The sequence below is a fragment of the Diorhabda carinulata genome, chromosome 12 (assembly GCF_026250575.1).
Source record: "Diorhabda carinulata isolate Delta chromosome 12, icDioCari1.1, whole genome shotgun sequence".
Lineage (NCBI taxonomy): Eukaryota > Metazoa > Arthropoda > Insecta > Coleoptera > Chrysomelidae > Diorhabda > Diorhabda carinulata.
The window spans coordinates 834,948-848,973 of record NC_079471.1 but is presented as its reverse complement, the minus strand read 5'-3'; the positions used below and the strand labels follow the sequence as shown (position 1 = coordinate 848,973).

The 14,026-nt window shown below is 32.8% G+C and overlaps 1 protein-coding gene across 1 annotated transcript in view; it reads right to left on the bottom strand.

Annotated features, from left to right (window-relative positions):
- Positions 1 to 465: 465 nt before the first annotated feature.
- Positions 466 to 14,026, bottom strand: part of LOC130900054 (uncharacterized) — a 28,076-nt gene continuing 14,515 nt past the window's right edge. Inside the window, exons 11-19 of the mRNA XM_057810373.1 lie at positions 13,145 to 13,545; positions 12,833 to 13,023; positions 10,636 to 10,937; positions 9,426 to 9,697; positions 7,286 to 7,550; positions 6,622 to 6,858; positions 1,240 to 1,395; positions 921 to 1,078; positions 466 to 843 (exon numbers count right to left, since the gene is read on the bottom strand). Coding sequence (XP_057666356.1) covers positions 713 to 843; positions 921 to 1,078; positions 1,240 to 1,395; positions 6,622 to 6,858; positions 7,286 to 7,550; positions 9,426 to 9,697; positions 10,636 to 10,937; positions 12,833 to 13,023; positions 13,145 to 13,545 — 2,113 coding nt within the window. The 3' untranslated portion in view covers positions 466 to 712. The remainder of the gene's footprint in view (positions 844 to 920; positions 1,079 to 1,239; positions 1,396 to 6,621; positions 6,859 to 7,285; positions 7,551 to 9,425; positions 9,698 to 10,635; positions 10,938 to 12,832; positions 13,024 to 13,144; positions 13,546 to 14,026) is intronic.

Here is a 14,026-nt window from a genome sequence, read left to right as displayed (position 1 = left end):
CTATAAACAACGAAGACTTGTTTTAGTCGAAAAAAGTAAGAATTTGGACACGTTTTAGCGTGTTATGAGACTAACAGGGACTAAACTACAATTATAAACAACGAAGACATGTTTTAGTCGAAAAAAGTATGAATTTGGACACGTTTTAACGTGTTATAGGGCTAATTGAGACAAATTCTAATAAATGGCGACCGCGCTTCCCAAGCGCCGCCACCATATTTTGAAATTTCACCAAAAGACATCCCATAATCATCTTTTTCTTCATTATTCTCGTTCTATTATATACAGGGTGATTCGGTAAATTAATTAGACGCGATATTATCCTAGAATCGCATCATTTTGAAGTGCGGAACTTCTTCAAATTAAAGAAATAATCAGTCGACTACAAAATCTCGGTATTTAAATGTATTTTTCCAAAAAAAAAATTATCTCACTACGTATACACGCAATCGACGATCATCTATGTATCGAGGATTATGGACACAAACGTTTTTTTTAACAAATTTTCATTTCCGTAGTCGAAAAAACCTCAAAAATCACTAAAAAAATGCACCAAATCGATAAATCAAAAAATTTATTGATACATCACCCTGTATAATTGAATCGACGCCATCTTTTCGAGGTTACGCATCTCAAAATTCGATATTTCGACAAAATTCGACTAACAATAAAATAAAAACCATAAAATAATCATTACATCGAATAAAACTAATTATTTTTTCTTTTTTTTCTGCTCGCCCTTTTTCTGCTTTTTCGGATTGATCAATCGCCTTATTTCGTCCAGATATTTTTGTCTCGCAACGTCCACTTTCTCCATAATCCATTTGGACTCGATTTTGATATCTGATCGTACGGAAAACAAAACCGAAATTAACAATAAAATCCGTCGCAATTATTACAAACAAAATCGATTCAAATACCTTCGAACCAATCGTCGAAACATTCCAAATCGTCCGTTCCGTTTTTCACGAATTCCTTTATGCCGTTTTCTTCGTTCGCCAAATCACTTTCGTACTCGGAAACTTGTCTCGTAACATCTTCCACATCTTTATCAATATCATCTGCAGTTTTAACCGTCCTGCGTCAACAGACAACAATTTTATTATTGGACGCTCCGACGACGGAAAAAAAGTTTCCCGCACACGTTTCGATCACCAAATTATCCGTCTTCAGAGACTAATAGTCTCTGTCGATTAAAATCTCGCAGTTTTATGGAAAGAACGATGGATCTGATCGTACCTGGTTGTTATTTCTTCTAGGGGTTTCGTAAGGTAAGGGGTGTAATCTAACGGAGGTATTATTTCCGTTTTGAATACTTCCGGTAGTAAACTTCTCGCTTCGGTGTCTATCCATCGATTGACGTTCGGTATTTGATTGTTTTCGAGAAAATCCTGCCTGAAATAGACGAAAAATACGAATCGCGTTTCGATCACCAATATATCATCTTCAGAGATTGAAGGTAAACTCGGTCTACCTTCAGTTTTTCCCTTAGTTTATCTACAGTCTCTGAGGATGATATATTGGAAATCGAAACGCGTTTTAAAGATTTTGTTCGGTGTAAAATAAGATTATAGGGGGTGTTAAGGGGGTTGAGGTAGAAAATTCGGGTGGGATTAGATGACTTGGCAATAATGCTTCGATATAAAATAGAAATTTTTGTCGTACGACGTCTCGTTTCTGAGTTACAAGCCTTTAAAGTTGGTAAATACGATTTATGGTGATTTTTTTCAGATTATTTCTTTATGGCGAACGGTTTTCATGGTGTATACAACAGTTTAAAAAGCTTGGCAATAATGCTTCGATATAAAATAGAAATTTTTGTCATACGACGTCTCGTTTCTGAGTTACAAGCCTTTAAAGTTGGTAAATACGATTTATGGTGATTTTTTTCAGATTATTTCTTTATAGCGAACGGTTTTCATGGTGTATACAACAGTTTAAAAAGCTTGGCAATAATGCTTCGATATAAAATAGAAATTTTTGTCATACGACGTCTCGTATTTGAGTTACAAGCCTTTAAAGTTGGTAAATACGATTTATGGTGATTTTTTTCAGATTATTTCTTTATGGCGAACGGTTTTCATGGTGTATACAACAGTTTAAAAAGCTTGGCAATAATGCTTCGATATAAAATAGAAATTTTTGTCATACGACGTCTCGTTTCTGAGTTACAAGCTTTTAAAGTTGGTAAATGCGATTTATGGTGATTTTTTTCAGATTATTTCTTTATGGCGAACGGTTTTCATGGTGTATACAACAGTTTAAAAAGCTTGGCAATAATGCTTCGATATAAAATAGAAATTTTTGTCGTACGACGTCTCGTTTCTGAGTTACAAGCCTTTAAAGTTGGTAAATACGATTTATGGTGATTTTTTTCAGATTATTTCTTTATGGCGAACGGTTTTCATGGTGTATACAACAGTTTAAAAAGCTTGGCAATAATGCTTCGATATAAAATAGAAATTTTTGTCATACGACGTCTCGTTTCTGAGTTACAAGCCTTTAAAGTTGGTAAATACGATTTATGGTGATTTTTTTCAGATTATTTCTTTATAGCGAACGGTTTTCATGGTGTATACAACAGTTTAAAAAGCTTGGCAATAATGCTTCGATATAAAATAGAAATTTTTGTCATACGACGTCTCGTATTTGAGTTACAAGCCTTTAAAGTTGGTAAATACGATTTATGGTGATTTTTTTCAGATTATTTCTTTATGGCGAACGGTTTTCATGGTGTATACAACAGTTTAAAAAGCTTGGCAATAATGCTTCGATATAAAATAGAAATTTTTGTCATACGACGTCTCGTTTCTGAGTTACAAGCTTTTAAAGTTGGTAAATGCGATTTATGGTGATTTTTTTCAGATTATTTCTTTATGGCGAACGGTTTTCATGGTGTATACAACAGTTTAAAAAGCTTGGCAATAATGCTTCGATATAAAATAGAAATTTTTGTCATACGACGTCTCGTTTCTGAGTTACAAGCTTTTAAAGTTGGTAAATGCGATTTATGGTGATTTTTTTCAGATTATTTCTTTATGGCGAACGGTTTTCATGGTGTATACAACAGTTTAAAAAGCTTGGCAATAATGCTTCGATATAAAATAGAAATTTTTGTCATACGACGTCTCGTTTCTGAGTTACAAGCCTTTAAAGTTGGTAAATACGATTTATGGTGATTTTTTTCAGATTATTTCTTTATGGCGAACGGTTTTCATGGTGTATACAACAGTTTAAAAAGCTTGGCAATAATGCTTCGATATAAAATAGAAATTTTTGTCATACGACGTCTCGTTTCTGAGTTACAAGCTTTTAAAGTTGGTAAATGCGATTTATGGTGATTTTTTTCAGATTATTTCTTTATGGCGAACGGTTTTCATGGTGTATACAACAGTTTAAAAAGCTTGGCAATAATGCTTCGATATAAAATAGAAATTTTTGTCATACGACGTCTCGTTTCTGAGTTACAAGCCTTTAAAGTTGGTAAATACGATTTATGGTGATTTTTTTCAGATTATTTCTTTATGGCGAACGGTTTTCATGGTGTATACAACAGTTTAAAAAGCTTGGCAATAATGCTTCGATATAAAATAGAAATTTTTGTCATACGACGTCTCGTTTCTGAGTTACAAGCTTTTAAAGTTGGTAAATGCGATTTATGGTGATTTTTTTCAGATTATTTCTTTATGGCGAACGGTTTTCATGGTGTATACAACAGTTTAAAAAGCTTGGCAATAATGCTTCGATATAAAATAGAAATTTTTGTCATACGACGTCTCGTTTCTGAGTTACAAGCCTTTAAAGTTGGTAAATACGATTTATGGTGATTTTTTTCAGATTATTTCTTTATGGCGAACGGTTTTCATGGTGTATACAACAGTTTAAAAAGCTTGGCAATAATGCTTCGATATAAAATAGAAATTTTTGTCATACGACGTCTCGTTTCTGAGTTACAAGCTTTTAAAGTTGGTAAATGCGATTTATGGTGATTTTTTTCAGATTATTTCTTTATGGCGAACGGTTTTCATGGTGTATACAACAGTTTAAAAAGCTTGGCAATAATGCTTCGATATAAAATAGGAATTTTTGTCATACGACGTCTCGTTTTTGAGTTACAAGCCTTTAAAGTTGGTAAATACGATTTATGGTGATTTTTTTCAGATTATTTCTTTATGGCGAACGGTTTTCATGGTGTATACAACAGTTTAAAAAGCTTGGCAATAATGCTTCGATATAAAATAGGAATTTTTGTCATACGACGTCTCGTTTCTGAGTTACAAGCCTTTAAAGTTGGTAAATACGATTTATGGTGATTTTTTTCAGATTATTTCTTTATGGCGAACGGTTTTCATGGTATTTACAACCGTTTAAAAAGCTTGGCAATAATGCTTCGATATAAAATAGAAATTTTTGTCATACGACGTCTCGTATTTGAGTTACAAGCCTTTAAAGTTGGTAAATACGATTTATGGTGATTTTTTTCAGATTATTTCTTTATGGCGAACGGTTTTCATGGTGTATACAACAGTTTAAAAAGCTTGGCAATAATGCTTCGATATAAAATAGAAATTTTTGTCATACGACGTCTCGTTTCTGAGTTACAAGCTTTTAAAGTTGGTAAATGCGATTTATGGTGATTTTTTTCAGATTATTTCTTTATGGCGAACGGTTTTCATGGTGTATACAACAGTTTAAAAAGCTTGGCAATAATGCTTCGATATAAAATAGAAATTTTTGTCGTACGACGTCTCGTTTCTGAGTTACAAGCCTTTAAAGTTGGTAAATACGATTTATGGTGATTTTTTTCAGATTATTTCTTTATGGCGAACGGTTTTCATGGTGTATACAACAGTTTAAAAAGCTTGGCAATAATGCTTCGATATAAAATAGAAATTTTTGTCATACGACGTCTCGTTTCTGAGTTACAAGCCTTTAAAGTTGGTAAATACGATTTATGGTGATTTTTTTCAGATTATTTCTTTATAGCGAACGGTTTTCATGGTGTATACAACAGTTTAAAAAGCTTGGCAATAATGCTTCGATATAAAATAGAAATTTTTGTCATACGACGTCTCGTATTTGAGTTACAAGCCTTTAAAGTTGGTAAATACGATTTATGGTGATTTTTTTCAGATTATTTCTTTATGGCGAACGGTTTTCATGGTGTATACAACAGTTTAAAAAGCTTGGCAATAATGCTTCGATATAAAATAGAAATTTTTGTCATACGACGTCTCGTTTCTGAGTTACAAGCTTTTAAAGTTGGTAAATGCGATTTATGGTGATTTTTTTCAGATTATTTCTTTATGGCGAACGGTTTTCATGGTGTATACAACAGTTTAAAAAGCTTGGCAATAATGCTTCGATATAAAATAGAAATTTTTGTCATACGACGTCTCGTTTCTGAGTTACAAGCTTTTAAAGTTGGTAAATGCGATTTATGGTGATTTTTTTCAGATTATTTCTTTATGGCGAACGGTTTTCATGGTGTATACAACAGTTTAAAAAGCTTGGCAATAATGCTTCGATATAAAATAGAAATTTTTGTCATACGACGTCTCGTTTCTGAGTTACAAGCCTTTAAAGTTGGTAAATACGATTTATGGTGATTTTTTTCAGATTATTTCTTTATGGCGAACGGTTTTCATGGTGTATACAACAGTTTAAAAAGCTTGGCAATAATGCTTCGATATAAAATAGAAATTTTTGTCATACGACGTCTCGTTTCTGAGTTACAAGCTTTTAAAGTTGGTAAATGCGATTTATGGTGATTTTTTTCAGATTATTTCTTTATGGCGAACGGTTTTCATGGTGTATACAACAGTTTAAAAAGCTTGGCAATAATGCTTCGATATAAAATAGGAATTTTTGTCATACGACGTCTCGTTTTTGAGTTACAAGCCTTTAAAGTTGGTAAATACGATTTATGGTGATTTTTTTCAGATTATTTCTTTATGGCGAACGGTTTTCATGGTGTATACAACAGTTTAAAAAGCTTGGCAATAATGCTTCGATATAAAATAGGAATTTTTGTCATACGACGTCTCGTTTCTGAGTTACAAGCCTTTAAAGTTGGTAAATACGATTTATGGTGATTTTTTTCAGATTATTTCTTTATGGCGAACGGTTTTCATGGTATTTACAACCGTTTAAAAAGCTTGGCAATAATGCTTCGATATAAAATAGAAATTTTTGTCATACGACGTCTCGTTTCTGAGCTACAAGCTTTTAAAGTTGGTAACTTCTTGGCAATGTACAAAAATTTAAAAATCTAAATATCTCCTAAACCATAAATTTTATCGATTTAACCATACAGTACTTTTTTGTACTTGTACAATCAAATAATTCGTTTTTCCTATTTTTATACTATACAGATTGTCCCCGTGGAAGTTACGTGCTGTTAACCATTAGGCTCGAGCCGTTCCTGGTTTTCACATCGTACTACAGAATTATTTATTACGTCAAAAACACCACATAGACAATTATAATCATCCATCAAAAATTCGTTATATTCGAATGTATAATTTAGAAAATATATTTAAATATAAATTTTGATTTGGGATCTTCGAAGTCCTGTAGTTCGGAAACGAGACATTTTTCGCATCGCCTCGTATATAATACCTTAAAATTTTCGCGGTTTCGTATCGTTCGGGGTTTTCTTGATACCACGACGTTTTTAATTCTTTGATAATATCTTCTTTTTGAGTCCATCTGGTCAAAGTAACTTCGTCCGATTGGGTAAAATATAGTTTTATGGTGGAAAAAGGTCCGTTCTTTATACTAAATTCTGATTGGTTGCGTTCTACGGGTTCTAATATTTTAGTCGATGATCTGGAAGATTCAATTTCCTCCAATATACTTGAAAAAAATAAAAATAAAAACAGTTTTTATATAGAAATAAATGGATGTACTGAATTTTTTCGAAAAAATCAAATTTTTCTTATAATTTCGTGTTATTTAAGCGAAAATTTAATAGTTGAGTTGAAAAATATATTTTCGAATTCAAATCCACGGTTTATTTGATTGAAATTTCCAAAAATTATGAAAATTTTCGATTATTTTCGAAAACTACTCGATTCGATCAATTTTCGAAATTTTCAAGTCTGAATTGGCGAAAACGGAAACAATTTTACAAAAATATGTGAAAAAATTACGAGTTGCACCATATTTTAGCGTCTCCCGGGACTAAACTACAATCACAAACGTCGTATTCTGTTTTCGAAGTACGATAAACGTTTTTCGGAATGTTTCGAATTAAAAAGTGTTTTTTTTTCGAAAGACTCACTCTTCGGACGGTTTTTTTTCGACGAAAGGTCCAACTTTTAATCTTTTTTCCCTTTCCTCGTCGCTAATATTCCATTCTTCTTGTGTTAATGGCCAAGAATCGTCGAGGACTGTTATGTCTATGACATATTTTTCCGGATCTGCGTCTGCTAGAAGAAGGGACGCGATTCTTTTCGAAACTCCACAAGATGACAACTTGAATGAACTCGAATGATGTTTCATCCTTGAATGACGACTACCCGGTTGTTTACTGCTGATACTGTTATCTACAAGTCGCACAGCGCTTGATTATACAGGATGTCTCGCGATGAATTGAAAGTATCTTTATATATGGCGAAATACTCATGGTAGAATCATGAAAATTTGTACGTTTGGGTTTTCGGATACGATCTTTTTAACTAGAATATTTTCAAAGATGGCCGACTTCCGGTTCTACCGGAAATCGACAGTAACTTTGTTAATTTATACAAAACACCCTGTATATGAATACATTTTTGAAATCTACGTAAAATTTTAGTATACTTTTGTCCAAAAACTTTTTTCGAAAAATGCATACTTTTCGAGTTATTAATTTTTTTGTAAAAAATTTGACCCTTATAAATTATTTTTTTACTAAGACACCCTTAAAAATATGAAAATGATTTTTATTCGGTTGCTTTTAGCAAGGTTAGACGTATTTTAATCTATATTTAAAAATTTGTTATTTCATACAGGGTGTATATAAAAAGTGTTCAAAGTTCAACTTCATAAATACCAAATTTTTTCATTTTTTTAAATAGAACCACCCGGTTTTTATATTTTAATAAATTCAGGGTTAAAAAGTTAGGCAATTTCATTCATTTCACCCTCGAATGCATTAAAATAGAAAAAAACCGGGTGGTTTTATTAAAAAAAATCTGATATTTATGAAGTTAAACTTTGAACACTTTTTATACACACCCTGTATAAAATGATACATTTTTCAACATATATTCAAATACGTCTGACCTTGTTAAAAGCAACCGAATAAAAACCATTTTCATATCTTTAAGGGTATTCACGTAAAAAAATAATTTATAAGGGTCTGCAATGGTGAAATTTTTTTATAAAAAAATTAATAACTAAAAAAATATGTATTTTTCGAAGAAATTTTTCAACCAAAATTATACTAAATATTTACGTAGATTTCAAAAATGTATTAATATACAGGGCGTTCTATATAAAATAACGAAGTTACAGTCGACTAAATATTTTTAAAAATGGCCGACTTCTAGTTCTACCGGAAGTCGACAGTAACTTTGTTAATTTATACAAAACACCCTGTATATTAATACATTTTTGAAATCTACGTAAAATTTCAGTATACTTTTGTCTAAAAACTTTTTTCGAAAAATGCATACTTTTTGAGTTATTAATTTTTTTGTAAAAAATTTGACAGTTGCAGACCCTTATAAATTATTTTTTTACGTGAATACCCTTAAAGATATCAAAATGGTTTCTGTTTGGATTCTTTAAGCAAAAACAGGCATATTGGAATTTGTTTTAAAAAATGTTCCATTTTATACAGGGTGTGTATAAAAAGTGTCCAAAGTTTAACTTCATAAATATCAAATTTTTTTATTTTTTCTAATAAAACCACCCGATTTTTTCTATTTTAATGCATTCAGGGTTAAAAAATAAGGCAAATTCATTCATTTCACCTTCGAATGCATTAAAATAGAAAAAATCGGGTGGTTTTATTAAAAAAAAATGAAAAAATCTGATATTTATGAAGTTAAACTTTGAACACTTTTTATACACTCCCTGTATAAAATGAAAAATTTTTCAATACTGATCTAAACACTTCTAACCTTACTAAAGGCAACCAAATAAAAATCATTTCAATATCTTTAAGGGTATTCGTGTAAAAAAATAATTTACAAGGATCTGCAACTGTCAAATTTTTTTATAAAAAAATTAATAACTCAAAAAATATGTATTTTTCGAAAAAATTTTTCAGACAAAATTATACTAAAAAATCACGTAGATTTCAAAAATGTATTAATATACAGGGCGTTCTACATAAAATAACAAAGTTACAGCCGACTAAATATTTTGCCATATAAACAAATAGTTTTAATTCATTTTGGGACACCCCGTATATACTTAAAACATATACTCACTTCTTTTTAGTGATTTCTTTATTGAAATAACATCGTCGACCGACTTTTGGGATTCAATTCTCATAGATTTATTTCGATTCGGGTAAATCAATTCTTTTTCATCGTGTAAAACTAAACACGGAATTATAATCGACCCCTCGCCGGTTGTGTCCATTATAATATTCTCCGGATCATCCAGAGGGTATATTTGCACTTTGATTTTCACTTTGGGATAACTAGTTTCCAAATAAATAGTCAATATTGGCAAATCTGATCTGATATTCAAAACGTATCTATAAATAAATTCCTATGTTAAAACGAGAATGGTTTCTAGGTAAAAAGACATTGTGCTGATGAGGTAAAACCGGTTCAAAACAAGGCAAAGACCGTTCCATTGACAGACAAAGTCGTGGCGTCAGTTTTTTTGGGATAATTTCCATTAATTAACATGGAAAAAGGAAAAACTATCAATTACGAATGTCGAGTGAACTTATTAAGCGAAACAGTCGAGCAAAAACATGTTGTTTCATAAAGATAATCCACGTTTCGACTCAAGAAAATCCATTGGATGATCGTCGACTGGAAAATCTCGAACTAGACAACGTGGTAATGAAAATTTAGACAAAATAAAGCAAAAAATAACCAAAACAATGTGCTGATGAGGTAAAACCGGTTCAAAACAAGGCAAAGACCGTACCATCGACAGATAAGGTCTCGGCGGGGTTTTTTTGCGAGAATTTAGATCTAAAAAAGGAAAAACTATCAACTGCGAGTTTTATTACAACGTTTTAACGATGAAATCATTCAAAACCAACATGCATTTAGCTAAAAAGAAACGGGTAATGAAAATTTGGACATTGGAATGTTGTGTGCAAAATGGAACGAAACGTGGGTTCATCACTTTACACCTGAAGCAAAAGGAACATCAAAACATTGTGCTGATGAGGTAAAACCGGTTCAAAACAAGGCAAAGACCGAAAAAATTGTATTTTCAACAGTTAATTGTGGGAAACTTGATATTTTTAATTACAAAAAGCGTATTAAATCACGGGGCTTTAAAGTACAGCGCATTTTATATACAGGGCGATTGATTAGTATGATAAAATACAGTTTTTTCTTCGTTTCTTTCATTTTTTTTCAAATTAAACAAGTTTTTTCGAATTGAAAAATATGGGATGTATTTTACGTGTAAAAAATAATATACGGGGTGTCGTGAATATTAGGAACTTACCTTTGGATTGTATTATTCAAATTTGGTATGTAATAATCGGTAATTTCCAATTCTTTGGGTTCCATGTTGGGAAATTGGAGTAAATCTTGTAAATATTCTTGTTCCGAAATATACATGAGCTTGTAGCTCACAGAATCAGTATTTTCGATCCAACCGTAAGCTATCAAAGTGTAACCGTTACAATTGTACGAATATTCGTTCACCGATACATTATTAATACGAAAAGGCATTTCTTTACACGTATCGTTATCGAAAACTCTCACCACGTAATTATCGATGTCGCAAAATAGATGAATCCTCAACTGAAAACGAAATCGAACCAATTTTTCGTGTTTTATTGATCTAGAAATAGCCTTCGACACGGTAGATTTGTTTTCGAACGAAGATAAATGAGATTATCAGCACTTACACTAAATAGTGGAATTTCGCACTTAAGCACTTAATAAATTAAATGAAAAAACTTCGTTCTATTGAATTTTGTGTTTAAATTCATATTGTCGAGGGGATTTATGGCTTGGATGTCTTGAGAATTGACGTTCGCGCCTTTTGGAAACTTCAGTTCAAGATAATTTCGATCGATTGTCGCATAAAAAAAAAGAAAACTATCATCGGTGCAAGTTTTGGCCGAAAAATCGTGAAAAAAAAAATAGCATTTAGCTAAAAAGAAAGTGTTTGTACGACCTACGATGTCCAACAACCTCTAGGTCCACCAAATGAGGTGTCGACTCAAGAAAATCCACTGGATGGTCGTCGACTGGAAATCCCGAACTAGACAACGTGGTAATGAAAATTTGGACAAAATGAAGCAAAAAAATAATCGAAATAATGTGCTGAAGAGGTAAAATCGGTTCAAAACTAGGCAAAGACCGTTCCATTGACAGACAAAGTCGTGGCGTCGGTTTTTTTGAGAAAATTTCCATTAATTAACATGGAAAAAGGAAAAACTATCAATTACGAATATCGAGTGGACTTATTAAGCGAAAAAATTAAACAAAAACGTGTTGTTTCATAAAGATAATCCACGTGTCGACTCAAGAAAATCCACTGGATGATCGTCGACTGGAAAATCTCGAACTAGACAACGTGGTAATGAAAATTTGGACAAAATAAAGCAGAAGAATAATCGAGACAATGTGCTGAAGAGGTAAAATCGGTTCAAAACTAGGCAAAGACCGTTCCATTGACAGACAAAGACGTGGCGTCGGTTTTTTGGGGATAATTTCCATTAATTAACATTGAAAAAGGGAAAATTATCAATTACGAATATCAAGTGAACATATTAAGCGAAAAAATCGAGCAAAAACGTGTTGTTTCATAAAGATAATCCACGTGTCGACTCAAGAAAATCCATTGGATGATCGTCGACTGGAAAATCTCGAACTAGACAACGTGGTAATGAAAATTTGGACAAAATAAAGCAGAAGAATAATCGAGACAATGTGCTGAAGAGGTAAAATCGGTTCAAAACTAGGCAAAGACCGTTCCATTGACAGACAAAGACGTGGCGTCGGTTTTTTGGGGATAATTTCCATTAATTAACATTGAAAAAGGGAAAATTATCAATTACGAATATCAAGTGAACATATTAAGCGAAAAAATCGAGCAAAAACGTGTTGTTTCATAAAGATAATCCACGTGTCAACTCAAGAAAATCCATTGGATGATCGTCGACTGGAAAATCTCGAACTAGACAACGTGGTAATGAAAATTTGGACAAAATAAAGCAGAAAAATTATCGAAACAATGTGCTGAAGAGGTAAAACCGGTTCAAAACTAGGCAAAGACCGTTCCATTGACAGACAAAGCCATGGCGTCGGTTTTTTGGGGATAATTTCCATTAATTAACATCGAAAAAGGAAAAACTATCAATTACGAATAGCAAGTGAACTTATTAAGCGAAAAAATTAAACAAAAACATAAAAGTAATCCATCAATTGACATATCCGTTAGTGCAATGGCCAAAATTGATGAATTGAAGTTTAAATAGCAACCTATTCGCCAGATTTAGTCCTCTTGGATTATTTACTGTTCCCGGAGTCGAAAAATTGGATCGACGGTCGATTATTGAAGACGCGTTGTCGGAAAGTGCCGGAAAACGTATATGGAATCGAAATTTTGGAGTTTTCTCTATTGGAATCGCCCTCGCACGGAGGAAAAACGAAGTTGGAACGAGAAACTTTATTCTACACAAACTTACGCATATATCAGGACCGGGTCGAACGAAAAAAACTTGTCGCAATAAAACCACCCAACCGGGTTTTGGTATATCGATGGTATTACGAAATTGCGACGTCCAAATTTGCTGGAACATATCCGGATACCAGGGATATTCATCGACCAAATGGACCATCGCGATACTTTCGATGAATCTTCTCAGTATCAGCGCCCCTAAATCAAAAAAAAAAAAAAAAAATGATACAAACGCAGAATAAACATCCGCCAGATGGTTTTCTCGAAAAATCCATCCGTACATCTCGAAATATCGTTTTTTTTTTTAATTTTATTTTACCTAAGGCGTAATCGTTGTCTTGGCAAGTTTCGAAAATTTCGTAAAGTACTTCGGCGGTGGCGGCGTGCTTCGACGTTTTCGGATCGTGATAACCCATCAATATCCTTTCGTAAACCCCCCTGAAGAACGCCTGTATCCTGGCGGCTTTATCCTGCATGATCCTAACGAATTTTTCGTCTCCTTCGTCGTATCCATAACAGAAAGTTGAATCGTCTTGGTGGTAGGATCTGGGTTTGTGCGCGACCTGCCATTTCATTAGCAGGATCTTGACGGCTCGCGAAACGTCGTCGTTCAATGTTTCCGAGAGGAAAGCGAATATTTCCGTTTCGAAAGCCTCGTTCAGATACGATAGGACCTTGGTTGGTAAAGGACGGGGAGGTTTGAAACTTTTGTAGAATCCCCTGAAAAGTTTTGAGACGTTTCACTTTTTGAATTGAGGAGTTCGTACGAAAACGGTTACCACTGATGATTGAATGCTACAAAAAGTTTTCATTTGTCTGTAAGACAGTCTATTAATGTCATACTTTAATCTCCTGAGCATGTTACTGGTGGTCAACGGTTCAGTTTTAGCGATAAACTGTCTAGAAACCTCAATATCGGTTTATTTTTGGAAAAAAACAGTCTATAACGACTGATGGAGGTTTATTTCTGTTCGAGATAATCCTCAAAAGTTGTTTTGATAGTCCAATTTTGGAGATAAACTATCTAGAAACCTCAATATTGGTTTATTTTTGGAAAAAAAACAGTCTATAACGACTAATTGAGGCTTATTTCTTATCGAGATAATCTTTAAAAGTGTTCGACAGTCCAATTTTGGAGATAAACAATCTAGAAACCTCAATATCGGTTTATTTTTGGAAAAAAACAGTCTATAACGACTGA